At 38.7% G+C, this 27329-nt stretch overlaps 1 protein-coding gene across 1 annotated transcript in view; it reads left to right on the forward strand.

Annotated features, from left to right (window-relative positions):
* Positions 1 to 27086, forward strand: part of LOC131073365 (protein RRC1) — a 76412-nt gene extending 49326 nt beyond the window's left edge. Inside the window, exons 10-19 of the mRNA XM_058009780.2 lie at positions 845 to 957; positions 1065 to 1136; positions 23103 to 23324; positions 23572 to 23630; positions 23895 to 23985; positions 24220 to 24357; positions 24458 to 24682; positions 24789 to 25678; positions 25766 to 25971; positions 26207 to 27086. Coding sequence (XP_057865763.2) covers positions 845 to 957; positions 1065 to 1136; positions 23103 to 23324; positions 23572 to 23630; positions 23895 to 23985; positions 24220 to 24357; positions 24458 to 24682; positions 24789 to 25678; positions 25766 to 25971; positions 26207 to 26589 — 2399 coding nt within the window. The 3' untranslated portion in view covers positions 26590 to 27086. The remainder of the gene's footprint in view (positions 1 to 844; positions 958 to 1064; positions 1137 to 23102; positions 23325 to 23571; positions 23631 to 23894; positions 23986 to 24219; positions 24358 to 24457; positions 24683 to 24788; positions 25679 to 25765; positions 25972 to 26206) is intronic.
* Positions 27087 to 27329: the final 243 nt, after the last annotated feature.

A 27329-nucleotide genomic window follows, 5' to 3' on the forward strand; every position in this document is an offset into this window, starting at 1 on the left:
CTAAGTCACCAGGTTCGGCTGAATTTCATCCTTGAAGTTTGAAATTCGCCGAACTTTAAAACATGCAATAAAAATCGTTGAAATTCGATTGGTCAAAAAAGTGATTTTTTTGTTTTATTTTATTTTTATAATTTCTTTTTTTGTCTTCTGTTAATATTTTTTAAACACATCTTCAGTCTGTCGTGAGTCGCGGTAGTCGCAGCCTGCAGGAGAAGTCGCTGGAGAAGTAGTCGCTGGAGAAGTAGTCGCGGACCCGTGATAGTCGCAGCCTGCAGGAGAAGTTTGCCTACAATTTTTGCCTGCCGTTTTTGCTGCCGTTCGTGCCCTAGCATATGTTTCCTATGGTTTATATTTTATAAATATGTCATCTTTTTGTAACAATTTCAAATCTATATATCAATGTTAAACTATTTAGGCAATTTTATAGATATTATTACATATATTTATTAAAAAAAATTTAAAATTACATATGGCGAATTTAATTCGAATTTTATACATTTCGAATGTTTTCCTCATCGAACTTCATTCGAATTTCAAACTTGTCGAACTTCAAATTCGAATTCGAACCTGGTGACTTCGCATATATTAACTGGTATTGTCTTAGTTGTGAAGTTAAGTTCATTTTATTTTAGATAAGTTAGCCCAAGATTCTCATTTAATTTGTTAAATAACATTTTCTGCTTATATCTGGCAGAATTAGTTTACACCATGTTTGTGCTATGTAATTCTACATTTGAATGATGTCTCGACTTTAGTTGGCAGCATTTTGTTTCATCATAGATCTAATATTATCTCTGCATGTAGGATTCGTATTCCTGATTCCATTGAGTTGTGAATATGTCAGGTGTTGTTGTTTATGAGTATGAACTGAAGATTGGATGGGGTAAATCTGTGACGCTTCCTTCTCAAGCTCTTCCTGCACCACCCCCAGGTCACATGGCTGTCAGAAATAAAGAGGTATCAACTTTTGATTCATCTAGTTCTTTCTTTATACTTTAGGTTCTATGTACTGTTTACAAAAAAGCTTTGAAGATAAACATTAACCATGTAATCCTTAACTGCAGGGTCATACAGTTACATGGTCAGGTCCTGGTGGCCCATCACTTTCTGGTGTAACAAGTCAGGTGTCTGAGTTGGTAAGTTTTTTAATCATATATTTCTAGTGCATGCATTGTAGATTTCCTTAAAGTCAAGCCAGACTTGAATTGTGGTAATTAACTGGAGATTGACTTTTCTCAAGGTTATATGTGGATGTGCCCCCACTCTGAATCCTGTGTTCCCTTCTCCAATGCTATTTCTGGAATGGCCTGGCCATCACCAGTTTATGGCAAAAGACTAGAATATCCCTGGGACATCAGTAAAATCTGCAGAATGTCAATGGAATATTTTGTTGTTGCATGGATGGCTGGGGACATCTGAAATGTCCCTCAACCATCTTGGGGATGTCTAGGTGATGGTTAAGGGATGTCTCCCTGATGCAAAAAATAGATTAAATTGTTCCATATTTTTAGAAATATATATTTCCATTCATTTTAAAAACAATTTTGCAAGCCTGCCCTTATGCTACCCTACAACTGTTTTTGCCTCCCGTTTGATTAAGTTTCTTGTGTTTTGACTCTTTTTAGGTCTTATTATGGTATGCTAATTCAGTTGCATTTCTTTCTTTGAAATCCTATGGATGCAATTGTTTCATTAATTCTAGTTACATTGCATGGTTCATTTTATTGGTAGCTTGAGTTACAAAAAGCCTGCTCTGGTTAGAACAGGCCTGAGAAAGCAATTTAATCTGGCTGAGTCTGGTCCCAACAGCATTACTGATTCCACTGTTATCTTTAACTTTAGACTTTAAATTAGTTTAAATCTGGTAATTTAAATTTGGGTACCCTAATTTATTTTGAAATCTGGTATTCATTATTAATTAAAATTTGATTTAGTTTAATATTGAATTTAAGATATTAGCAATAAATAATTTATTGTTATATGAATGTTTAAACTTAACATTTTAATATTATGTATAGTTGAACTTGTATATATATATATATGAACCCCCCCACCTCTTACACCGTGTGGGGTTATTGCTCAATCTGATGCTCTCCTATTGGGGGTATTATTGGACTTATAATTCTTCTTTCTGCACCCCTACAACTTGAATGCCTCACCACCTATCTCCTGGAAGGCAACCACTCTTGTGAGGCAAACATACCTCTTTGTTCTTGTATGTTTAGACATATAATTCTTTTTCTTGTGTTCTACAGCTTGAATGCCTCACCTATGATCTCCTTTTGCCAGGCAACCACTCCTTGTGCAGGGAACCAATTCAACTCCTTTTCTAGGGCAACCTGTTGTCACATGCTGCTCCAATTCTTCCTGTGTACTCCTTTGGTTTGATTCTTGAATGCCTATCACCTGTGGGACTATAAGTATATACCAATCTGCTGTAGCGGGACTACCACTTTTGCATGTCCACCAATGCTAAGGTGTCACTTGTGGAGATTTCAACCTTGGTCTCCAACATGAGAACCAAGTTGCCTACCACTTGATCACTACTCCTTTGACACACTCACACACACACCCACACCCACCCCCTGCTGTTGCCCAAAAAATAATCCCCTTGATAGCTGTCCTTGTCTTTGAAATGCTATGGAACATAGATTAACATCATCTTGTTGAAACCACTATGTTTGTGCAGTTATTTCATCAATCATGTTAGGAATAGATTGCTTGGTCCATAGTTGAACTACTTGCCAAGGCCCGAAAAAAAAACTCGGCGAAAACTTGGCAACTTAAAAATTTGCTTAAATTTAATCAGAAATGTATTTTTTTTGCAAAATTCAGTGAGGAGATGCTTCCAATGAGTGAATATTTGAGTACACAAAAGAAACAAGCCGAGTCTAGATATATTTGATTGATTTAAATGCAAATTGGGTACAAAATGGCATCCTCTTGTGGAATGTTGATGGTTGATAGACTGAAATAAAATGAAATAGCAAATTGTTTTTGTAAAACTAAAAGTAAATACTACATCAAAACGTTTTACATCTTCCTCTTCCCAGCTCTAGTGAAAACTAGGGAAGAGATAGAACTAGAGGGTCTAGTCCTAGGAGTCTGATGTGGCTCCCCCAACTTGCGAAAATGAGGTTGAGGGTAGCACCCCTCACGGGGGCCTGAAGGTGAGAGAGAGAGAGGTAGAGAGATATGTCTAGATCTTGGGGGAGAGAGGAGAGAGTCAGATAGAGAGTGGCAGACAGAGTGGATAGAGGAAGAGTGATAGGGAGATAGATAGGTCTAGAATTCAGGGCAAATAAAGTGAGTGAGATAGAGATAGCGAGAGAATGCTGATGGTAGCCTATTGATTACTGAAATTTGACTGTCAGAAAATTTAAAAAATCTTCTAAAACCTAGAATTTGCATTATAACTCTTACAGATCTGAAACCACTCTCAAACATCCTTCCAATATATACATCAAATATAACTTAAAGTATAAGAAAGGAAAAAGACATATTGAAATGTGATTTCATGTATATATTCTGATGAAGAGAATGAGACTGATTTTGACATGTTTGGGCCTCTTTTTTTATGCAGCTGAGTTATTGCTAGAGACTCACCTAGTTTTTGTGCAAAACTCTCAGCGGGTTTTTGTACGAGTTAATGGTGTAAATACTCGCTGAGCAAAAAAACTCACGAGTTTTTCAAAACTCACCAAGTACTCTGCGAGTATCCCATCTATGGCTTGGTCAATGGTACTCGAAATTACAGCCAGTTATAACTTATAATGGAACGATGTACTCTAGAAGAGAACCCTTGAAGCTGAAAAAGTTATTGTGACTAAAGACAAAATCACTAAAACTATAAAAAAACAAACTTTCAAATAAAGTAAAAATAAGGTGCTGTAAAACTATGATGAATTTGGAGGCAGGAAAGTGGTGCAGTCCCATGTCGGTAAATGTTCAGGGCTGAAGAAAAAAGGAAGCAGGAAATTGGTGCAGTCCCATTTCTGTAAATGCTTTAGAAAAAAAACCATCAGTAGATCATCAACCGCCATCATATGGTCTATGCAAGAACTAGAGATACCCAGAGGAGAATGTTTTTGGCTGAGGAGATCCAGTTGGACAATTGTAGGAGGGTATAGCATGCTTACCTTATAAGTGCTCCTGATAATGAAGGCCAATGATTCATTAGAGGGAGAGAAACCTAGAGATACATGCCTGGTTCAAACACCAGGTTGTGAAAGAGAATCAATGATGTCAAGTAGAAATGAATCCATGACACTTGTTATGTGAGTAAGAGGAATGTGATTTATAATTGGAGCATCCAGAGGCAAATTTTTCTCTCTGATTCGTTTCCATGCTTGCAGGGACTGGATGAACTAAAAGGGTGTTTAATAGTCTTGGAGATTCACTGATCTTCTTCTATGTATGAGAGAGAACATTCTGAATTTGATAAAGGCCAAAAAGTCATTGGTTGGGAATATGGAAGAAGCTGGACAAGAAACCTTCCAAGTCTCTGTATAAGCGATAGTGACCCCAACATTTCACAGTGAGCAGAAAGTGGGCATATGAAAGACCAATGGGAGCAAGACCTATGGGTATATATGAAGATTTGGTGTTGTATTAAGAAGGTATGATGCAGGACTTGGTAAACTGATTCAAACTAAGAGGGAGGTGTGAGGGTATGTATGTGCAAAAGTGTGTGCCTCAGTAATTGGATTTACAAGAGACAGTAAAACTGAGAAAAACAACGGAAGGAGATCGGTTGGTTTGTGGAAAACATGGGAAGGTAGTGCATAAAGCATGTGCAATTTGGCTTTAGCTCAGAACAAAACAAAAGATGTTGGAAGTACAATAATTGAGGCCGTAGTGAAATAAATGAAAATTTGAGGCGCATCTATTGCAAAGCTTTATTAAACTTTTGAAAAGCAGTTGACTGAATGTTCATTCCCCATCATAATCTGTTGGATGTTGGCTGTAAGTATTATGGACAGTATATTGGTTTCCTGCTGAATAGCATTTTTTTTGATTGTATGTTCTAGAACAACATTTGTAACAGCCATCAAATGGTGCCTCTCTAATCATCCAAGATAAAATGTCGCCTTAGTTATATTGCGGGAGAAACTTGTGATGGAGATATTTGTCTTTGCTCTTATAATATACTTCTTCCATATTCCTAAAGTCTAAGCTTAAGCTGTGTTAATTTTAGGATCAGAAGTGAAATAAGCAGAAGTACAGAAATAATAAACACTTGAACATAGCAAATGCCCTGGGAAAACCCTCCTTGAGGGAGAAAAACCCAGCCAATAATATCTCTTATATTATTGAATAATACAGAAAATTTGCCTTTACAACTTGGCCAATCTCAAGGCCAATACAATGATGAAGTGAAGGCACCTCACTAGGCGTGATTTTACAACTGAAATAATATCTCCTTAATAGGTATCGATCTGAAGCAATATGTCAATATGCTGAAGATATCGAAGTCCTCCCTCAAGCACTAGTTTGTCTTCAATGTGTTGTATGATTTAATGATCTGGCTTTCATTCTTTATTCACAACGATTCCTATACTTCCCTAACGCTGTTCCAGAGGTGGCGATTTGCTTCTTGCAATGGATACAGAGATGAAGTTGCCTATGGCGATCTCAATGCTTGTATAATGAAGATAGCAATTGGCAGTGTCTATTAATGACAGTTCAGATTTGTAGTCGGATGTGGATTGGTCTAATAAGACCCTCGATCTATATATGAATGTTTTCTCTATATATATATAATTATGAACGATTCTATGTCCTCTGATGGATGCTTGCCTGACTTTTCTTCTGTCTTCTCGAGAATCCTCTAGGTGCCGTCTCCCCCTTGCACTGTGATTTCCTCAATATATATAATCTTGCAACATAAGAGGGTTGTATCTCTTCATAAACGCACCTCTTCATACGTGGGTTTGTTGTGCAAATCGTGACTCTTAATGTTGATTGGTTACTGTTAACTAATTGCTATTGCTTATATCTGTTTGTCAATCGCTGTTGGTTAATATGTCGACACTTGTGACCAAATCGGGTCTTGTACACTGCCGATCTTGCATTTGATAGGAGAAAGAATCTCCCGCCGCTACAATACCATCAACAAGCTGTTGGTTCAGTTATGGATTCAAAGTTTGGGTATTCAAGATAACAGATTTTTTCTTTCTATAATCAATAAATATATAAATAATCTATAAAATACTCTAATCTATATGTGCAGTGGTTTTAAAGCCTACTTAGAATGCAATGGTGTATATATATATATATAATGTAAGCACTCCAAGCCATAAATAAATCAAACATTCACCATTAATGCATACACTTAAATGAGCTTGGACCTGGCACAAATTGAAGGCCATGGTACTTAACAAATAGGGGTGCTTCTGCCATTTCAGTCAATGCCAAAAATATAAAAACAAGCTTAGGAATAAATCGACACATTCTATTGGCAATATTACCATTGGGTTGAATTCTATGGGGATGAGCACAAAGATTGTCAGAATGAGAGATGCTTACTTCTAGGCTACTAAAATGTTTTTGGAATTTATTTTGCGTGTTTACATGGGTAGCTTGCCTAGGATGGACCCATAGAGGACCCAGGATGCTCGGGTTGAACCTTGGGCCAAACTGAACCCAGGGCCACTCCAAATTTTTTGTTTTTTTGATTGGTAAGGGGTCGAAGCCGTAAACGCTTTTGACTAGAGCAATGAACCAGTGAGACCACATTTTTGAGGGATCTCATCCTCAGAGATGTATGGCATTAGCAACCTTATATCTCCTTTTGCCATCCTCTACTCCTTTTCTCCCCTTCTTCCTTATCTCAACACTCTGCTCCAACATGAATCCACAGTCAAACCTGAATCACAACATTCACACTGCTTGCAACTAACCGTTGCATTGTGGGGTCAACCCCCAAGGCCACTCCCAAATTTAACCCATACCAAAACTGCATTTGAGCAATATGGGGGCCTAAATAAGAGAACCTAGTAAATATAAAGTTGTCATGAATAAATAATGTGTTTACAAGTTTTTTTTTTTCTGAACTTTGTGCTCCACTAGGTTGTCATTGATATAGTCCTGCTTCTACGATGTAATATAATAATTTTAATATAATTTTACATATTATATGGAAAAAATATATTAATTATTTCTACTATAAATGTGGGGACATGACAGGGAAAAATCATATAAGTAAAAAAGGAAGACCCAAATAAGCAATACATATGGATGAAAATAGAGGAAAAAGAGTTCATAATTTATCTTGCAGCATGTTACTTTGCTCCCCATGGCTCAAAATTCTACAAGAAGAAGAAATTAGACAAAGAGGACCCATATGCAGCCTTGAAAAATGATATATCAGCATACAACCACAAAGGTGAAATAATCCTAATTGGAGACTTTAATGCTAGAACTGCAAATAATCAGTCTCTTTGACTTACTAATGAAGAGGGAATAGGGGACAACCCTCTATGGCTGGAAGAGGAAGGGAACCAAAAGTGGGAAAGATTATCTCAAGATGAAAAAGGGGCTATCACACAATATGGGGTAGAATTGTTGGGAGTGTGCAACTTGTATGATTTAATTATATGCATGTTGTGACCATTTCACACATCGCCCCATTTGAAATGGGGACCCCCTCTTTTTGCTCGTTTTTGCTCGCCTTTCGCTTTGCTTTTTAGGGTTTTGGTAGTTCGTCAGTTGTCTAGATTTAGGGTCAAGCCTAAGGGTTTCCGTTGCTGTCTTTTCAGGCCAGAGTCCAGTCAGTTTTGAGAGCTTTTTGAGCTTCCTTTTGTAGGATGCAATTTTGAATGGAATGAATTCGCCAGAATGGTCTATTTTCAATTGGAATTTTGAAGTGCAGAGTCTTAATTTGTCTAAGTGTGAATGATGAAAATGTGAATTTTATTCAATTGAGTAATTTTGACCTAAATTTTGAGTTTTTTGATATTTGATCCCGGGCATAGGAAATGATTTGTTTTTGCCTTCAGAAGTGATTAAACTTGTGAAATCATGATATTTTGGCCTGTAGGAGCAAAATCGCTCCTGTCCCTCAGTGAAGGACCGGAGCTCGTTTTCAAAAATCTTACTGTCCCTGCAGGGTCAAGATGATTTTTCGGATGGAAATGGTAAAGAAAGGCGTGATCTTTCCGTTGAATATAAATTGAAGAATTTCACGAACACAGAAATGCCTCAGGAGTCAAAATCGCTCCTGTCCCTCAGTGAAGGACCGGAGCTCAAAATCAAATATTGCTTTGTCCTTGCGGGATTTTAACAACTTGATGATTTGAAAAGGTCCAAGGAGATGCATTTTACCAGTTGAATATAATTTGAAGGCACAAACACGAAGAAAAATGGCCAGAATGCCAAAATCGCTCCTGTCCCTCAGTCAGGGACTAGGGCGAAATCCATTGTAGCTCCCGTCCCTCTCCCAGGGACCAGAGCGAAATTCTTCATAAGGCATGTCTTAGGCAAAGATCAAGCAAGTTTTATGTTTGATGGCAAGAAAGGGGGTGAATTGAACCCGTTGAAGACAAATTGAAGATTACAAAACATCTACAAGGGACCCAAATACCTAAGTTCGCTCCTGTCCCTCAGTCAGGGATCAGAGCGATTTTTACCTTAGACAAATTTCTTGCCAAGTAAGAGCAAATTCCAAGGCATGGATGAGTGAAACGGAGTACTACAAGACCATTGAAGATAATTTTTGAAGTTAGCAAAGTGAGATGAAGCCTACAAGAGCAAGATCGCTCCTGTCCCTCAGTCAGGGACCAGGGCGATATGATGATTATGTTGCCTTTCCGCTAAGTTTAAACCTCTCCAAGTCAAGATGAAGGGTGGCAAGGGCGTTTCGAAACGTCTCAATGAAGAACGAAGTATCCAAGGTCGCCAATGTTGAAGGAATTACACCAAGACACCCAGTTCGCTCCTGTCCCTCAGGCAGGGACCAGAGCGAAAGTATTCAAATGAGGCTAAATTTGGGTTGCTATTCACATTTTGAATGATTGAGAGAGAGTAGAGGATATTGTTTTGCACTGTGAAGATAATTGCAAGTTAGTATGATGAAGATTTTGCACTAAATACCCTAGTTCGCTCCTGTCCCTCAGTCAGGGACCAGAGCGAAATTTTCATAAGGGCTTAGATTTTGAAAGTTGATCGCGTATCAAGTGGCCAAGAAGGATCAAAGGACCTCATTTTACACGATGAAGGCAATAGCAAGTTGATGAAAGCAAGCATGAGCACAAGACATTCAAAATCGCTCCTGTCCCTCAGTCAGGGACCAGAGCGATATTTACCATATTGGCCAAATCCTTCCAAAATCACGTTAAGTCAAGATCATGCGAGGTGGTAGAGGGTCTAAGGCATCTTATGAAGGTGATATACAAAGGTTTCAAACGTCAAACGACTATCAATTGAGCCAAGGAAGCTATATCGCTCCTGTCCTTCAGGCAAGGACCAGAGCGATTTTCATTAAATGCTTCATTTTCCTTCAAATGCATGTCGAAGCAAGGTCGCACAAGATCAAGATCGTCGTTTGGAAGCGATGAACGAAGAACAAAGGTTGAAAGATGACAAGTTTTGACAAGAACATGGAGATCGCTCCTGTCCCTCACCAAGGGACCAGGGCGATAATCTTCCAAACATTTATATGCCTTGTGGAAGTCAAGTGAAACAAGCATAGAATGAAGAAGTGATGTTATTTTTCGCCTTATAAAGAGGATTGGTGATTAAAGAAGCGAGATCAAGGAGAGAAACACCAGGATCGCTCCTGTCCCTCACCAAGGGACTAGGGCGATATTTGCTAAAACACTTGTTATCCTTCGAAGATCATGTCAAAGCAAAGTTACAAAGGGTTTAAAACGTCGTCTGGAAGGCAATGAACGAGGAGTTAAAATCAAAAGCGAAGAATTTCAAGTAAGAACATAGGGATCGCTCCTGTCCCTCTCCAAGGGACCAGAGCGATATCACCTCAAAAGGCACTCATTTGTAAAGTCAAGTCACCCAAGTTCAAAATTCATAGCGAGAATGCCAATTCCAACGTCAGGATGGAGATTTTAAACGTCAAAAGTGCAAGAGTCAAGACCAAGTTGAAATTTCGCTCCTGTCCCTCAGTCAGGGACCAGGGCGATGAGGTTTGTACTTTTCCATTTTCAAATTTTGGCGCCAACAAACATTTTTTAATTTATTTTAAATGCTAAATTCGATAAATTAAAAAATTCAATTAAAATAGCATTTAAAATTTGCGCAAGATATTAATTAATTGTTTTTGCCTTGTAAAAAATCGAATTTATTAAATGATAAACGATGGCGTTTAATAATTAATTATTAATTAATTAAAACTCAAATGGAGCGCTTGGATTGGGTTTATTTTATCAAGGTCGGCCTTTATTATTTATTTAAAAATCGTTTTAATTGCTATATTTTGCAAAAAGTCGGCCTAAAAGGATGGGTGGTATAAGCGCTTATAAAAGGGAGGTGAAAGATTTCATTTTCACATCGTCATTTTCACATCTTTACATGCGATTTGAGGAAGACAAAGGAGAAATGCGAGTTTTGTTTTAAGGTGCGAATTTCATCAAAGGAAGGCGTAAACATCAATCTAAGGAGTGCGAACCTTAGTTTCATTTGTGCGAACTTGTCAAAGACATTGGAAGATCACGTCAAGGACATCCCAAAGGTGGCGAAGTTGCTATTTTGAAGAGGAGATCACGTTAAAGCCATCTAATATCAATTTTGCCTAGGCGAATCCATTTGTTTTGCATTCTAGAGTTAGCTCTCAAGGGAGGTATGGCGATATGGTTTTATCGTTTTAATTTTGAATTGTTGATCGTCATAGCTTCACATTTTGAATTTTGAATTTTTGAATTCCCTTAGCTCAATCGTTATTTAGGAAATGATAACTCAAAGACTTATCATGATGTTTCCTAAAATTTGCTCTCTAATTTATGATATATATTGCAATATCCAGTTACTTATTGTGAAATGTTGTGTAGGTATGGCGACCCCTAAGGCGGGAGCATCCACCAGTTGTCCAGCTCTCATGAAGGAAGATCAAAAGACCGAAGAAGTGGAGACCAAGATCGTGTCGAAGTGGAGCAACATTGGAGATACTAACTTGGGCAACTTCAGCACAAAGAAGTTTCGAGATGTCCCTTACATTGGCAAGCCATCACCTGTCGCCTGGAGGATAATTGAAAGTGGCATCATTAAGGCGGCCGGCTTCCCTCCAGCAGTTCAGTGTCATGAGTTGATGATCGAGTGTGCTCGTCATTATGATCCTCAATCCAGAACGATCATGTCCAAGGAAGGAAACACTTTGGCGTATCTTACAGAGGAAGCTATAAGTGAGGCTTTCCATCTTCCGGAGCACAGAGATATGGTCTACAAGAGCATAGAAGGAGCCAGGTCAATATATGAAGATGATCCAGATGCTTGCCTAAGCATCATTAACAAGAACTGGTTACTCAAGAGTCGTCCTCGCCTGAGCAAGGTACCGAACACACCACACAGGATCGATTTCCAGGAGGAGTACAGAGATTTGATTACAATGCTCAACCGAGTCACAGGAGCCCCTCAAGCTTTTTACTTTGAAAAGTGGATGTTCTACTTCATCCAGGTGATAGTTCAGGGTAAAGGAACAATTCATTGGGCTAGAATGATTAGCCATTGCTTGGACGTACAGTTGAGGAGACTCAAAGCTACCAAGTCCTTCCACATGAGTTCATACGTCATCTATGCCTTGATCAGGAGTTTCGAGTACGCAGGACTACCTCACAGAGGAGTGATTGGAAGAGGACCCGGCGAGGTCAGAGTTTGTGATTCCTATGTTCACTTACATCATCCGCCAGGAAGCAACTACAGGTTAGTTAATGATACCTTCACTATGAACATCACAAGGACGTTGCAAGGCGGGATTCACAACAGATTATCTCAGGATGCACAGGAACTAGTAAAGAGGTACGGTGCTTGGTTTATCCAATTTCCGAAGTTTACTTATATCAGAGTTCATGGATGTCCTTCACCTCCATACATGTTGCCAAGATATCCGACAGACAGAATTGTGTTACTTGAGGTAACAAGACAGTTGGTAGCTTATGTGAAGGCATTCAGACACAGACATGGAAATGGAGTTCCGGTACCTATCATATTGGGCAATTCAGTTGAGGTATGTCCTAATGCTTTAGCCATGGATGACGCAGAGAAGGAGTTAGCTTTGTATTCTTTTTCATTCTTTGCTTTGAGGGAAAGCTTTGATCCACATGGATATATAGAGGAGACAGTCGGTAGGAAGTTTAAGCATGAGTTTCAGATTGAAGATTTTATGATGAATCTCTTAGATGATCTTGAAGTGAAAAGAAAGATGCATTCTAGATTGCCTTTGGATTTCATCAGGAAATGCAAGATTTACAGAGTGGCCGACCAAGCATAGGACAGTGGCAGACATCTCCAGTCATCCTATGATCGAGAAAGCAAATCAGTAAGGTTAGATTGGAATGAGCCTGAGGTCGTGGATTTAGATGCTTTGATGGCTCCAATCTTGTTTTGTACTCGCAGATGGGTTGATGTGCAGCATCAGAAGTTGAGAGAACAAGGCATAGCTATGACTTTCACTTTGGAAGAGAAGCCAGCCGAAGGTGGAGCTAGTGTGAGTGAAGGTAATCCTAATCCCAAAAATGCAAATGAAGGCAACTTTCGAAGTGCAAGTGAAGGCGATCTCCATCCAAGAGGCTCGAAGAGGAAAGAGAGACCTGGAAAGAGAGAATCTTCCAAGAAGAAACAAGAGGCCAGCTGAGATCGTTCATCCGGTACATCCTCTCGACAAGAGAAAAGGACACTTGAAGTGGAGGAGTCTATGGAGTCGATGGTTCAGAATGATAAAGAAGGACAGGTACCTCAAGGGTCACCAAGTGGATCTCTCCAAGATTATGAGCTACATGAAGACAAGAACAATGACGAGGTAACATCTCCTCACAGAGAAGAAGAAATATTGCATAAGGAGATACAGGTTAGAGAGACAAGATCAGCCATCCCAGATTGGTTGAAGGAAAGATTAACGAAGGTGATTGTAATCGAGGACGAAGACAATGTGATTGATTTAGAGAGCCTTGTTGGACATTCCCAGGAAGTGACAGAGAAGAGAAAGGCTACCAAGATGTCCAAGATGATTAGAGATGAGACTGGATCCAGAAAATTGCAGATAGCTACACCGGCAGTAGACAAGTACGAAGGTGAGATCTTAGCAGAGGAATATGATATAGAGACATTTGAGCTAGGTCCATCCACAGCCGAGCAGACACTAGATGATGCCACCGATTCATTTGAGGCATTGAAGGACAAGCTTAGGGAAGAAATGGAGAAGAGTAGAAAGCTCGAGAGGGAGGTCGGTGCATGGAGAACATATTTCAGCCATCTCAATCAGCCTTTGGGATGTCAGGATCCAGCAAGATCACCTATACAGGCACTTCCCCTTCAATCAATTGGTGAGGCAGAGAAATTCAGGAGTATGGTCCAGCGTATGAGCACTTGGATGGATAAATCTCATACAGTTGCCTTAGAATTTGCAACAAGGATGATGAAGACTATTCATAGGGCTATTTAGGTTCTTGAGATCATCCACAATTTGATGATAACGGTAGCCGCATTCGCTCATACCAAAGATGTTATCATTCCTGTCTTGAAAGTAATTAGACAAACATCGAGGAAGGTCTTAGCGCAGGAAAGGATTATGGATGGAGGACCTCACAGTTTACTTCAGTGGTCAACCTTACTCCAGATGAAGGAAGTTCTCTTTGAGGACATCAGTACTAGGTGTGGTCATGTTGAGGAGGTGATCAACCCGATCCAGGACAGAGTATTTGAGGTACTACGTACCATTCTTGGCAGGAGGATCGAAGTTGAGACAGATGTGGATTTGCAAGAATTGGAAGATAGAATCAAGGTCATCTTTTGCAAGGACGTCAATATCACAGATGAGCAACAGGACCAGATGTTTGCTACCATGCTCCTGATTGAAAAGACTAAAGAACTTGAACTTACATGGGACGCAGCTCTTCTAGATGCATTTGATCAGGTCATCCACTTGGAAGAAAGAATGAAGAATCTTCCCGAGATTCCAATTGCTGAGATCGAGGGAATCGTGTCAAGATTCATTGCATATGCTAAAAAGGAGCATTGGAAAGGGAATAAGATTCTAGATGAGAGGTTGTTATAGATGACATGGCACCTTAATTGTCATTGGTCTATGTCTCCTAGATTTTCGTGCCAAATTTATAATTGGCTATGCATTTAATGTTTTGCAATAAAAGGGGAACTATTTGTAACAAACCCTAATTAGGGTTTAGGTGTCATGATCTTGACCGTTGATCTGCTTTCAATCTGGACCATTCATTGTAATTGAGGATGCTATTTATACCCTCATTTTCATTTCATTTGTAATAGAGATAGTTAAGAGATTAGAAAGAAAGTTTGATGTATTAGAGAGATTAGAGTTAGAAGCAATTTTACTTTTGTAGCAAGATTGAGTTTGAGGAAAAGAATTCAAACAATTGTTGTATATGATGACTTTGAAATCAATGAAATATTGAAGTTATGGTGTTTTGTTGCAACTTTCTTGGTTATCTTCATGGTTGTTCAATTTACTTGAATCATGCTCAATCAAAGTAGTGTGTTAATTCGAAGGACATAGTGTGAGACTTGATCTTTGGTAGGATTCGTAATCCAAACCACTAGCTTCTTGCTGATTGTAGGAACGCCTTGCGTGGTTGACTGGAGATATTTGAATCACTTAACCTTCAATCATTATCGTATCTTGGATATGTACCTTCGTGGTAGTGTCTTTGATCTTTGATGCATTGAAAATCATTTGTTACCTTAGAAGATCGCATCAATTTCAATTGAGTTGTTATTTTATGGCGAAATTGAAGTTGGTAGAATCTTGCCAAGTCTTGTCCACATGAAGTCATTCTTAGGGTTAGATTAGTTTAGACCTCTTGCAAACCCTATCCTTTTGTTATTTTTTTGAAAAGCTTCTTTAGTTTAGTAAGACTTTCGGAGTGTAAGGCCCCTTGAGGACACAGCAAATTACATCATACCGCTGGTGCTTATCCACACGTAGAGACCCTACTAACCAGAACATTGGAGTCATCCTAACTGATCCTTCATGCGAATCTTCAGTAGTTAGAGACTTTATTCAAGAGAGGATAAGATGCCTTTAGGTATTTTATTCTGTGTATGATGGTGTACAAAATACACGTCAACAATGCAGTGGTTTAAAAAAGTGGCCAAGTTCTGGGAACAGTACATGTCAAACACACAATGGTCAAAGTGTGGTGGATTATTTTATAAGCTCAAACTAGGTTGCCGGTTCGGGTTCGAAGAACCCGGTACGCCGGTAAGGCAAAATTTTGAAAAGGAGTTTGGGTTCATTTGGGTTCGTTAGTACAAAAACATGTAAATTTTATATATATATATATATATATATATTTTGATATTTGTGAAGCCTATAAGCATGAATTAAAATATGCATGTCACATAGCATCATATGAACAATAAAACAAACATAAACTTGTAATCATAGCATCATGATCATACCATAATTGATAATAACATCATATACATCAAGTTTAATATCAAAATGACAAAATATTCAAGTATCATTGTTTCAACTTTCAACAATATAAACTTAAAGTTTAATCATCAAATGGATCATCTAATTCTTCATCCTCCTCCTCCTCCTCCTCCTCCTCCTCCTCATTGACATTGACATTACATGAGCCAATGCCACTTGCACTTGCACTATAAGTTGGCTCAATTTCCGAGTCATCAAGTGTCAATGCAAGAAGCTGAGAAGCAGGAGCATCCAAATCAGTATGCTCTGGCTCTATATCCCACATCTTTGTTTCCCCTTGTGTGTAGTCATGTTGTTTGTGTGAAAGAAGACGTAGGTTGGAATGCACATATACTAAATTCTCCGCTCTTTTTGATAGCAGCCTATTGCGCTTTACTGAGTGGATGAAAGAGTATGTGCTCCAATTTCTTTCTGAAGCAGATGAACTAGCAACCTATGAAGACAAAGTAAACTATAAATAAACTAAAACTTGTAAATTTAAAATTTTAATTAATTAAACTTATTTGTGATAAAACTTTTATAGCGAGGGGTTGTAGGTGTTGGAAGCATGTGCCATGGAAGTACCACCAACTATGAGCATCTTTCTTGGATCTATGACGAAGTGCATCAACACTTAGACCATTCCCATTTGCGAATTCTATGAACTCATTTGTAACAACATCTCGCAAATCATCATCAGGATATAGTCTAAGAAATGTTGCCTTATACCCATCAGATACTTCTAGATCTCTCCATGGTGGAATCCTTCCTGGTTCATCAAGAAATTGATTGCTATAGTACTTAGGTGTCAAGGCATAGGCAAGAAGGTGCAAAGGAGTGGTCATCTTATTCCACCTCTCTACAATAATTACTTCCAGTTCTTTGAAGAATTTCTCCTGAGGATCATTCTCTTTTTCATTTATAGTGACCTTTATTTTTTCAAGCATTGAATCAATGCCATCATAAATCTCACCTATGCAAGGCCTATCCATGTTTGTATAGCGAATCATGCTCATGATGGGCTCAGTGATACTTAGGAGATATGTAACAAGATCCCACCATTTCTCATTCAATATTCTATCCCTAATTTTTTCTGCCCTCTTAGTGCTACTTTGCTTCCATACAGTCCAATTGGTGCTGATCACCATATTGCATAGTGCCACTCTAACTTTCACAAGTCGTCTTAAGACGATTGTGTTTGATGCAAAACGGGTCTCAGCAACCTATAACACAAATTAATGCCAAATTATTAAAAAATAAAGCCAAACTTTAAAGAAGAATACACAATATAGCTTACACAATGATATTATTAACATTGAAAATTCAAAAAAATCAGAAAATGTAAAATTAAATTACTATTTCACTTACCTTCAATAGCTCCAAATTCGAATAGGTTCTAAAAATCCCTTGAGACATGTGGTGGTTTGTGATGAACATCTGGATGTCCTCAACCTCTGCATACACATCTCTGATCCATTTTATTTTTTGCCTAATCCTTTGTAGCATAAGATTGAGTGAATGTACCGCACAAGGTGTCCAAAAGATGTGATCATAGCGTTGCTCAACCAACAAACCAGCAGCTCTACAATTTTTTGCATTGTCCGTTATGACTTGGACAACATTGCGGGGTCCCACAGACTCAATGGCAGAGATGAGAATTTCTGCAATAAATTGGCCATCTTTTATTTGGCCCTCACAATCCACAGCTCTCAAAAACATTGCCCCTTTAGGGGACACCACTAAGACATTTATCAAGGGACAGTTTTTAGCATCTTTCCACCCATCTGAAACAATTGTTACACCTGTCTCAACCCATGAATCCCTTATGGGTTTCAATGCATCTTCAACCCTCTTCACCTCTTTCTCCAATAATGTTCCACGTACCTTCTCATAACCGGGGCCCTTATACCCTCTTGGTGCCTCATTAACACTTTTTATTATTTGCTTCCAATATGGGGAGCAAACAACATTGAATGACAACCCATTTGCATAAATGCACCTTACTATATCTTGATCAGCATTGTCTCTACTCTCATTTTGGAATGCGGTTTCTAAAGGCCCCTTTGTTCTTTTACGTGTCAAGGGTGGTTCACTTTGAGGTTCATTTGTGGCAAAGAAGGGGTGGTCTTCTACTACAATACTGGGATTAGAAGGGCCTTGCATTCCCCTTGTTTTCTTTGATGCGGTTTGGTTCAATCTATGGGCTTCCCTCTCTTCTGCCGCCTCATGCTCCCTAATATATTTCATCACTATCTCATCTGGTATAGGTTTACCATTTTTTCTAGGGCATTTTTTGATGCCTCTTCCTTTTATTCCACACAAATGGCCTACCACCCGATAATATGAACTATTACGTTCAATATCACATCCATGGCATTTCCAACGGAATCCCCCACCTCCCAGAAGTTGTTTTATAATGTCCACATATTTCCATAAGGGGGAATTTGGATCATTTCTTTGTTTTGCAATTATTTGTTCATTGCCAATGGAGGAAGATGTAGATGCCATTCTAGTTCCTGTGGCAAGAAATAAAATAAACATATTCAAAAACAAAAACTAAATAATGAAAAAAAATTCAAGTTTCATGTTTGACAATTTGTGAAACAAAAATAGTTGGAAAAAAATGTTTAAAAACCTACCTCTTGCAGCCAATGGAAGCTTGAAAATGTATGGAAATGATGCTGCAACACTTGTTGAAGCTTCTAAAATCAGTCTTCAACTCCTCATCTTTGATCTTGGAAGCCAAATTTTGTTCAACCTTTCTTCAACCTGCTCTCATAAAAAAATTGTTTGCAACACAAATGAGGTGAAATGTGTCAATAAAATGTTTTAGAAGTGTTTTTTAGGTTATAATTTTCACTTTTTAAAAGGCGGAATTGAAAAAAAATTAAAATTTGCTTTGTTTTTTAACTTTATGGGCCACCCAGCCGCCCAGCCGCCCGGGTTTGACTGGGTCCGCCCGGGTTCGACTGGGTTCGACCTCGGGTTCGACTGGGTTCGACCCCGGGTTCGACCAGGGTCGAACCCAGGTCGAACTGGACCCGTACCACGGACCCGGTCGAACCCGGACCCATCCCAGGGCATCCTAGGGGCGAACCCGGTAACTCAGAGCTCAAAGAAACTCATGACAAGTTTAATAGACATAGAGGTAAAAGAGTGTCCCATAGAAATGAATTCAGATCACAATCCAATACATGTAAAGATCAACATACAAAATGTTACTCAACGTCAAGAGATGACACAACATAATGAAAAGAAAGAGGCTATTCAAGGTACAATCCTTTTGACGCATGAAAACCAAGAAACCTTTTGAACAACACTCGGAAAATAGTTGCATGAAGTGGGAACCAATGGGATGATCAATTCAAATAAGAAAACTATGGACAGCATCATGCTGACCTCTATTATTCTCAAGGCCCTCAATTCTTGCAAAAGGTCTAGCCCTAAAAGAGGCAATAAAAATAGCTTTCCAGCAAACTCATGGTATGATGAGGATTGTAAGGCAGCAAAGAAAATGGCTAAAATATGAAGTAATTACAGGGAATAGGTAACTTAGCTGGTCAGACTGAAAAAAGAAGTTTATATGCAAACTGGAAGAAAGGAGTTAATATCACTTGGGAGGCACAATCCAAGAGGCTTTTGGAGAGAATTGCAGTAGTAAGACATGAATAAAGAGAATGATATCATAGATCTTGAATGTTTAGAGTATGCAAAGCAACTATATGAGAGGGGACAAGATAAAGACAACCCTCCGATAATTAATTAAGAGTTAAACTTTTCTCTTCGAAAAACATTAAAGAAGGAATAAAGAAGTTGGCAATGGGTGAAGCTCGAGACATAGATGGTTTACAAGCAGAACACTTAAAATGGGGTTTGGAGGCTCTCATGCCTCATATTAAAAAAATATTCAATGAGGTCCTTCAGTATGGGTTTCCGACAAATTGGATGATGAGTGTTGTCATCTCCTTGCTCAAAAGTGGTGACATCAACAACCCTTCAGACTACTGCACTATAATGATCGACCCTCTTTTTAGTAAACTTTTTGGGAGCATGATAGAAAAATGGATCAGTGTTTGGGCTGAAAAAGAGGGAAAGAGGGCAAAAGGGCAAGCGAGGTTCAGACCAAAACATTCTACTATTGATCATTGCATGACGCTTAGACACTTGATTGAGAAGGTCTGGGATAAATAGGGAGAGGAGGTATTTTGTCGTTTTGTTGACTTCAAGAAAGCTTTTGATACAATACCTAGGAGCAAATTGTGGAGTAGGATGGAAGAATTGGAAATTCCAAAACAATATAGAGCTGTTGTTCATAGGCTGTATGAACAAGTCTGGGTCAAAATTTGAACCAAACCGGGATTTTTCATAATGTTTTGAAAGTGATATCGGGGTCAAGCAGGGATGCCCATTATCCCCTACTTTATTTGGGATATACATTGACAAATTAGAGGAGTGGATCGATAAGTTTGGTGGTGGAGGGGTTTGCTTGACCAATTATGTTATAAAGCTGCTTTTATATGCTGACGATCTTATTTTAATGGCAAAAACAGCACAATATTTGAAGGAACACTTAAAAGCTCTAGAGCTTTTTTCAGTTTTTGTCATTTGGTGGGGATGCAAGTGAACACTACCAAAACTAAGGTCACGAATTTTACCTTGAAGAGAAAGAAGGTTCATAGGGAATTTGTATTTGAAGGCAGCCCCTTATAGGTGGTCAATGAATATAAGTATCTTGGCCTTGATTTTTACAACAAACTCAGCTAGGAAACATGTAGAGCAAAAAGTATACAAGGGGGATGGAAAGCTTTATACTCATTGCAAAATAGATGTAGAAGAGATGAGCTATGGGATTGGAAGACAAAGATGACTCTTTTTGGGCTTTTAGTTGTTCCAGTGGTACTATATGGATGTGAAGTTTGGGGTAGCAACACCGCAGCAAAAAAGTGGAGACAAATAGAGAGATTACAAAAACATTTAATCACAAATAGCCTCAAGATTAAATCTACTTTTCCATATGAGATTGTCCTAGTAGAGGCCGAGGCTTTCCCCGTTGAAGTGTTAGCTATGTTTCAGTTGTTAAGATATCTAGGAAGATTAGATAACATGGAGACTCATCACTGGCCAAAAATGGCAGCTAGTGAAAAATTAGATAGAAGAAAGAGCATGTGGATGAAACAAAACATCAAATGGATGAGCAAGTGGGGTATTAGCATAAGTGAATGTTCAAATAACAATGGGAAAACAAAAAAGTATGCGCAAGGGAAATTCAAAGAAAGCATGTGGAGAGGGCCACTTGGGAGGAAAAAGAACTACTATATCAAACATTTTAACGCTACATATGACCATACACAAAAGACCTACATAGGAATGGAAATAAAATGGAAAGCAAAAATGCTAATCGCTCAAATAAGAACAAGTTCGCACCAACTTAGATGTGAGACCGGAAGATGGATGATACCTAAAGAGGAGTGGGCAGACAAAAGGTGTAGATATTGCACTCAAGAAGCGGTTGAGACAAAATGGCATTACATCATGGAATGTTCAGCTTAGAAGGATATCCGGATTGTTGGTGTTGGAAATAAGCCACACCCGGGCCGACGATGGACTGGTCCAAGAGGGGCTAGTAGCTTAGTGGTAGAGCACTCCAGTAGCGTATGGAAGGTCCTAGGTTCGAGTCCTAGCTGGTCCATGTCTCAACATGGTATCAAAGCCAGGGCTAGGCTAGGAGCCCCAAGCACACAAGAGGTGTGGCTTAAGGGGGGGTGTTGGTGTTGGAAATAAGCCACACTCGGGCCGACAATGGACTGGTCCAAGAGGGGCCAGTAGCTCAGTGGTAGAGCACACTAGTAGCGTATGGAAGGTCCTAGGTTCTAGTCCTAGCTGGTCCATGTCTCAACACGGATCAATTATATTGAGACATTAAAAGGGAACAGCTTGGGTAATTTGTTCTAAGAAGAGAAGATGATAAGGGTTGCAGATTTTTTGGTCAAGATACACAGTAGAAGATCCAAGATGTAGAAAGAAAAGGAAATGTAGATGTCGCGTTTTGAATGTACAGGTTTTCTTTGCTGGTTATTTGGGGGACTCATAGGCTGCTTGGCCTCGTGGACGTGATTAAAACCATTCATTCAAACCTACCATGTGCTGATTATGGACAGCCATATGTTTTCTTTGTTCTATCATTTTAATAATTGTGGGCAGCTGATTATGGAACTCTATGTTTATTGTTTACAGTTTATGTCATTTCATAGGTTGATACTTCGAGCCTTGGGCATTTTTGTTATAATTCTAATATAATATGTATGCACATTGACTATGAAAGCATTTGAATTTTGTTAATTTGTTTGTCGATTCTTATGCGAAATCTCAATTCAAGTCTAATGCTATGTATTAATCTTCTACAATGTCTATGATGAATGCTTTATCAATGTATGACATGCTTATTTGAATTTTTTTTATATTTTTAAAAAATTCCCTTTTTTTTTTAACAACTGTCCTCCAAAAAATGGCCCAAAAGTACCCCATAGTCCTGTATTCCCCATCCCCGAAACTTGGTGGAACATAGGTTTGAATATGATGGGAAGCAATAGATGAGAGCACTAGAGATTTGAAACTTAAGGTGTCACCAAAGGACTCTTATCATTGGTGAAATGTAACCATTAAACAATATGAAGAGACAAGATGGATAGCTGAGTACCAAGCTGGACAAGTTGGATTCTAGCACCGCTAGTTGTTACTATGGATGCCAGTTATATTGCTACTGTTGAATAATTTTAATATGGAACCTTAGTTTGTGAGGGGATAAACAGTTTTGGTCTCTTAGCATGCTATGTAGTGTTTTTGTTTGGAGATATCTAGGCCATAGCCTTGTCCCTCAAATGTGGTACTTCCCATTGTTTATTGTTACAGAATCATGTTGGAGATGTTTTGTATTCTCATTCTACGTTGTAGCCTTTGCAATTAAATTTGCCTTGAAGGATGTTCCCATTATCTGTTTGTAGGGCTTTTTAAATTTGGTGATCCAATTTATTGACTTTTAGTCCATATATTTCACAGGAAATTGACCGTTGAAATATTATTGTTAGCATGGTTGTTTATTGTTACAGAAGCATGTTGTAGATGTTTTGTATTATCACTCTAGGTTGTAGCCTTGGCAGTTAAATTTGCCTTGAAGGATGTTCCCATTATCTGTTTGTAGGTATTTTTTAATGTGGTGATCTAGTTTATTGACTTTTAATCCATATATTTCACCGGAAGTTGACCATTGAAATATTTTGTTAGTATGGGTGTCTTGGGAGATAATTTTGACTTTTAGTTTGCAGGCTGGTAGGTCTGTAATTTATTTAGCATACAGGCATACTACTCAACAGAAGGCATTCCAATTGTGCATGATAGTATAGCGTATGATATTTTTTACATTCATTTATTTTGGATTAATTACAACAATTGTTCGTGACAAGTTTTCTAATGCTCTTCTCATTTGCAGGTTGTAACTCCAAATATTCCTGACATTGGGGTTATTCCTCCAGAAGACGAGCATCAAAGACATGTTATTGACACCATGGCAATGTATGTGCTCGATGATGGATGTTCCTTTGAACAAGCAATAATGGAAAGGGGACGTGGCAATGCACTTTTCAATTTCTTATTTGACCTTGGATCCAAGGAGCATAGCTACTATGTATGGCGACTGTATTCATTTTCTCAGGTGGGAATTTTGGCTTTAGCTATTTGTATCACAAGTTTCAAAGTTAGTAAAATATGAAGTTTGATACCTGCATGAATAGATTTCTTGGACTTGGTTAGAGCTGATTAAAAATATCAAGTAATTGTAAAAGAGTGGGCTCCATTTAATCTTACTCGTGCCTGGGGGCACCAATATCATGTCAATGCGCTAAGAAAGTAATCAGGGGTCATGGGCAAGCTGATGAGTAGTTTGTTAACGTGAAATGTAGGGAGATACACTTCAAAGATGGCGGACAGAGCCTTTCATCATGATAACTGGAAGTGGGCGGTAAGATGTGTGGATAAGTACTCATGAGTCAATGAGACGCTAGCTTGGAGGATCCTGGAAACTTTCTAACATTTTAAATTCGTAGTTTTGCAAGGCTGACTGAGGGTGATATAAAAATAATCTTTTGTGTGATAACATGTAATGATGTCATTTGGATATCAACAGAGCTACCTAATTTTGGGAAATGTAAAGTCATGTTATATGTTAAGGTGTTTCAGTTTCAAGATTCATAAATCAATGGCTTTGGTGCGGTTTTTCATCCAGGTGGATACCGCCACAGTTACCACAACAGACAGGAAAGAGTCCAGAGCATGAAAGGGATTCTGGTACCACCTATGCGGCTGGAAGGAGCAGGGTAAGTTACCAAATGCTCAATTATGGCGATTTGTATGAATGAGCTTTATATTTTTAGGCTGCTGGTTATGATTCATTTCTACCAGTTTATTAGTGATTGCTCGAGCATGTGAGATATTGTCTTTCCCAACTTTTGATGAAGTTTCCTTACACCTAAAAATTGTTTTTGACCATGTGCCCTAGTTTACTGAGTAGCTTGTGATGGTCAATTAATAAATACTGTGCTTGCATGCAGAGGGTTGACCTGGAGCGCCCACTAACTGAAAGTCAGAGAGATGAGTTTGAAGACATGCTCCGAGCTTTGACCTTAGAAAGAAGCCAGATAAAAGAAGCTATGGGTTTTGCCTTGGACAATGCTGATGCGGCAGGAGAGGTATCATTTATGTTGATAAATGATGGTACACATTGGGTCTGTATAGTTGATTATAATCATTAATCTTCTTGACAAAAAATACTGTGGTTTTATCTTGTAGGTAGTTGAGGTTCTTACTGAATCTTTGACCCTGAAGGAAACCCTTCTTCCGATCAAAGTGGCAAGGCTTATGCTGGTTTCTGACATTCTTCATAACAGCAGTGCACCTGTAAAAAATGCATCTGCTTATCGTACAAAGTTTGAAGCAACTCTACCTGATATTATGGAAAGTTTTAATGATTTATATCGAGCCATCACCGGCCGGATTACTGCAGAAGCTTTGAAGGTTAGTTGAACAATAATTTTCCCAATTTAGATTTGTACTCTGCAGTATGTATTGAGTAACTAATGCTTGAAACAATTTCTTATGCATCACCCGACATCTTTTGCAGGAGCGTGTTTTGAAAGTTCTCCAGGTTTGGTCAGATTGGTTTCTCTTTTCAGATGTTTATGTGAGTGGACTGAGAGCTACTTTTCTGCGGCCTGGAAATTCAGGTGTTTCACCTTTTCATTCAATTTGTGGAGATGCTCCACCAGTTAAGGGCACTAGCAGTTCACAAGAGCTCGGCAATGATGTGTTAGAAGGAACTAAAGAAAATCAAGATGCTGCACTGGCCATTGGAAAGGGAGCAGCGGTTAAAGAATTGTCAAGTCTTCCTCTTGCAGAACTTGAAAGACGGTGTAGGCATAATGGGCTATCTATTCGTGGTGGAAGGGAGATGATGGTTGCACGTCTGCTTAGCTTAGATGAAGCAGAAAAACAAAAAGCCCAAGATCATGATGCTGTCTTTCAATATGGGCGGAGTTATCCATTGAGACATGGAAGAGAAAGCAACAGCACTTCTAGATCAGAAGGAAAATGGAATTCAGTTGGAGGTTGGAGCACGGGTAGTGGTGAATGGAAAGAAGTGAATCTTGGTGCTGGTAGGGAGCAAAGGGAATTAAGTCAGAACTTAGGGGATTCTTCTGGATGGCCATATCATGAAGATGGTATGCAGCAGTCTGCTCTCACACAGTCTCCTAAACTGGCAATTCCACAGCCAGAGCTAAAACCATTTGCAAGCAAGGCTGGGAAAACTGAACCTATTCTACCAGCCTCTAAGTGGACACGGGAAGATGAGGGTGGTGATGCTGAAGGAAAGCAGGATGCTCAAGGTCTTGGTTTGGGTTACTCTTCTTCTGGTAGTGAGGACTCTCATGGTATAGAAAAAGGTGAGAGACAAGAAGCTACTGTGGACAGCTTTCCTTTAGCCAATGACACAGGAATGAATGAAGAACAAAGGTAATCTTGATAGTTGCTAAATTATTTATTTAAGTTGAACTGAAATGATTATATGATTTGTTTTAACTGGGAGACCTGTTATTCTAGGCAAAAGCTTCGTAAATTGGAGGTTGCAGTGATGGAGTATCGTGAGTCTCTTGAAGAACGTGGCATGAGCAATCTAGAAGAAATTGAAAGAAAAGTGGATGTTTACAGAAAGAAAATTAAATCTGAATTTGGTTTAACAGACGAAACAACAGATGGGGAGAACACAGCAACATCTAGAAATGGAAAGCAGTCAACTCGGGTCTCAGGTAAATTACGAGGATGGTGGGTACTAATTTTGTATAAATAGGGCAAAGCTAAATGGACAAGAATCTTCTAATATTTTCTCTTTAGCGATATCCCACTCAAGGAATTTTTGTATGTTTTCTGCTTAAAGGCTGGTTCAAACTATAGCAGTTTATTAGGTATCTTTTTTGTTCAATTTGTTTCCTTTTTTGTTCACTCGGACATTCATACTTGTGTCATTGGTTATGATTGCCCCAGAGAGCATCTCTTCTGACCGAAAGAATAGACGGAATGAACACAGAAATTCATCTTCAAAGAAGCATGCTCATAGTCGTCGGAGCCACAGTATGAGTCCTCATAAAGCAAGTAGAGACAGGGACAGAGAGAGAGAAGTAAATAGAGATAGGGACAGAGAGAGAGAGAAAGAGATTGTTAGAGATTGTGATCGTGATCGTCTTCGCGAGAGAGATTGGGAAAGAGACAGAGTTCGTGAGCTTGAAACTGAAAGAGGAAGGGAAAGGGAAAAGAGTAGTAGCAGAGATAGAGATGATCATGACAGGGACATGATAAGGGAGAAAGATAGAGGCCGTGATAGAGATGGTGACAGGGAACGAGAAAGAAAAAGAAAAGTAAGAGGATAGGCTGGGGCCTTTCTGATTGTGATATATTACAGTCAATGATGTTTTCAATTCGGAGCTGGATAGGAGCATGTGTCAATTGTTTGGTATTGTAATTTAGGTTTCTTGGTGTTCATGCGGTTGGCCAAAAGATTTCTCTGTTTATGTAAATCCAATTTATTTATCAATATAATTTACTCTCTCTAAACTGCCATTTTCATTTACAATGGTATGAATACTAATAACAGGAGTTTATTTTGTGCCTTGATACCACAAGTGAATCAACGTCATGTTTAGCCCATTCTGGTTGTTTAGTGATGAGCACAAAATTGGATCTTATTTCCAGTATCATTTTGTCTAGCCAAGAAACTTTAAGCTTCGAGAGCTTTTTCAATGCCTGGTTGGCTTTGGCAGCTCCAAGCATTTTTGGACTGTTGATTTGGATGTTAGAACCTTGTATTATTCGCTTGAATTATATAAAGAGCAATTGGTTCGCTTGAATCATTTGCAAGCATTTCATACTTCATGTATTATCTAAGGGATCTAACATTCACTACATCTGATGTATTTATTCAGCCAAGGAGATGGGTGGCAAAAATATTAACAAGGGTCACATATTACCCAGATGAATGATTGCACATTTTTTTGTTGTATTTTATAATTTGATTAGTTAATATTTTAAACTTTATCAAGATTTTGTAAACGTATATATGCACTTTTAATTTAAACCATAGTTGATGTCATTGGTCATGGATGTAACTTGG

This window comes from Cryptomeria japonica, chromosome 10, assembly GCF_030272615.1.
Source record: "Cryptomeria japonica chromosome 10, Sugi_1.0, whole genome shotgun sequence".
Classification (NCBI taxonomy): Eukaryota; Viridiplantae; Streptophyta; class Pinopsida; order Cupressales; family Cupressaceae; genus Cryptomeria; species Cryptomeria japonica.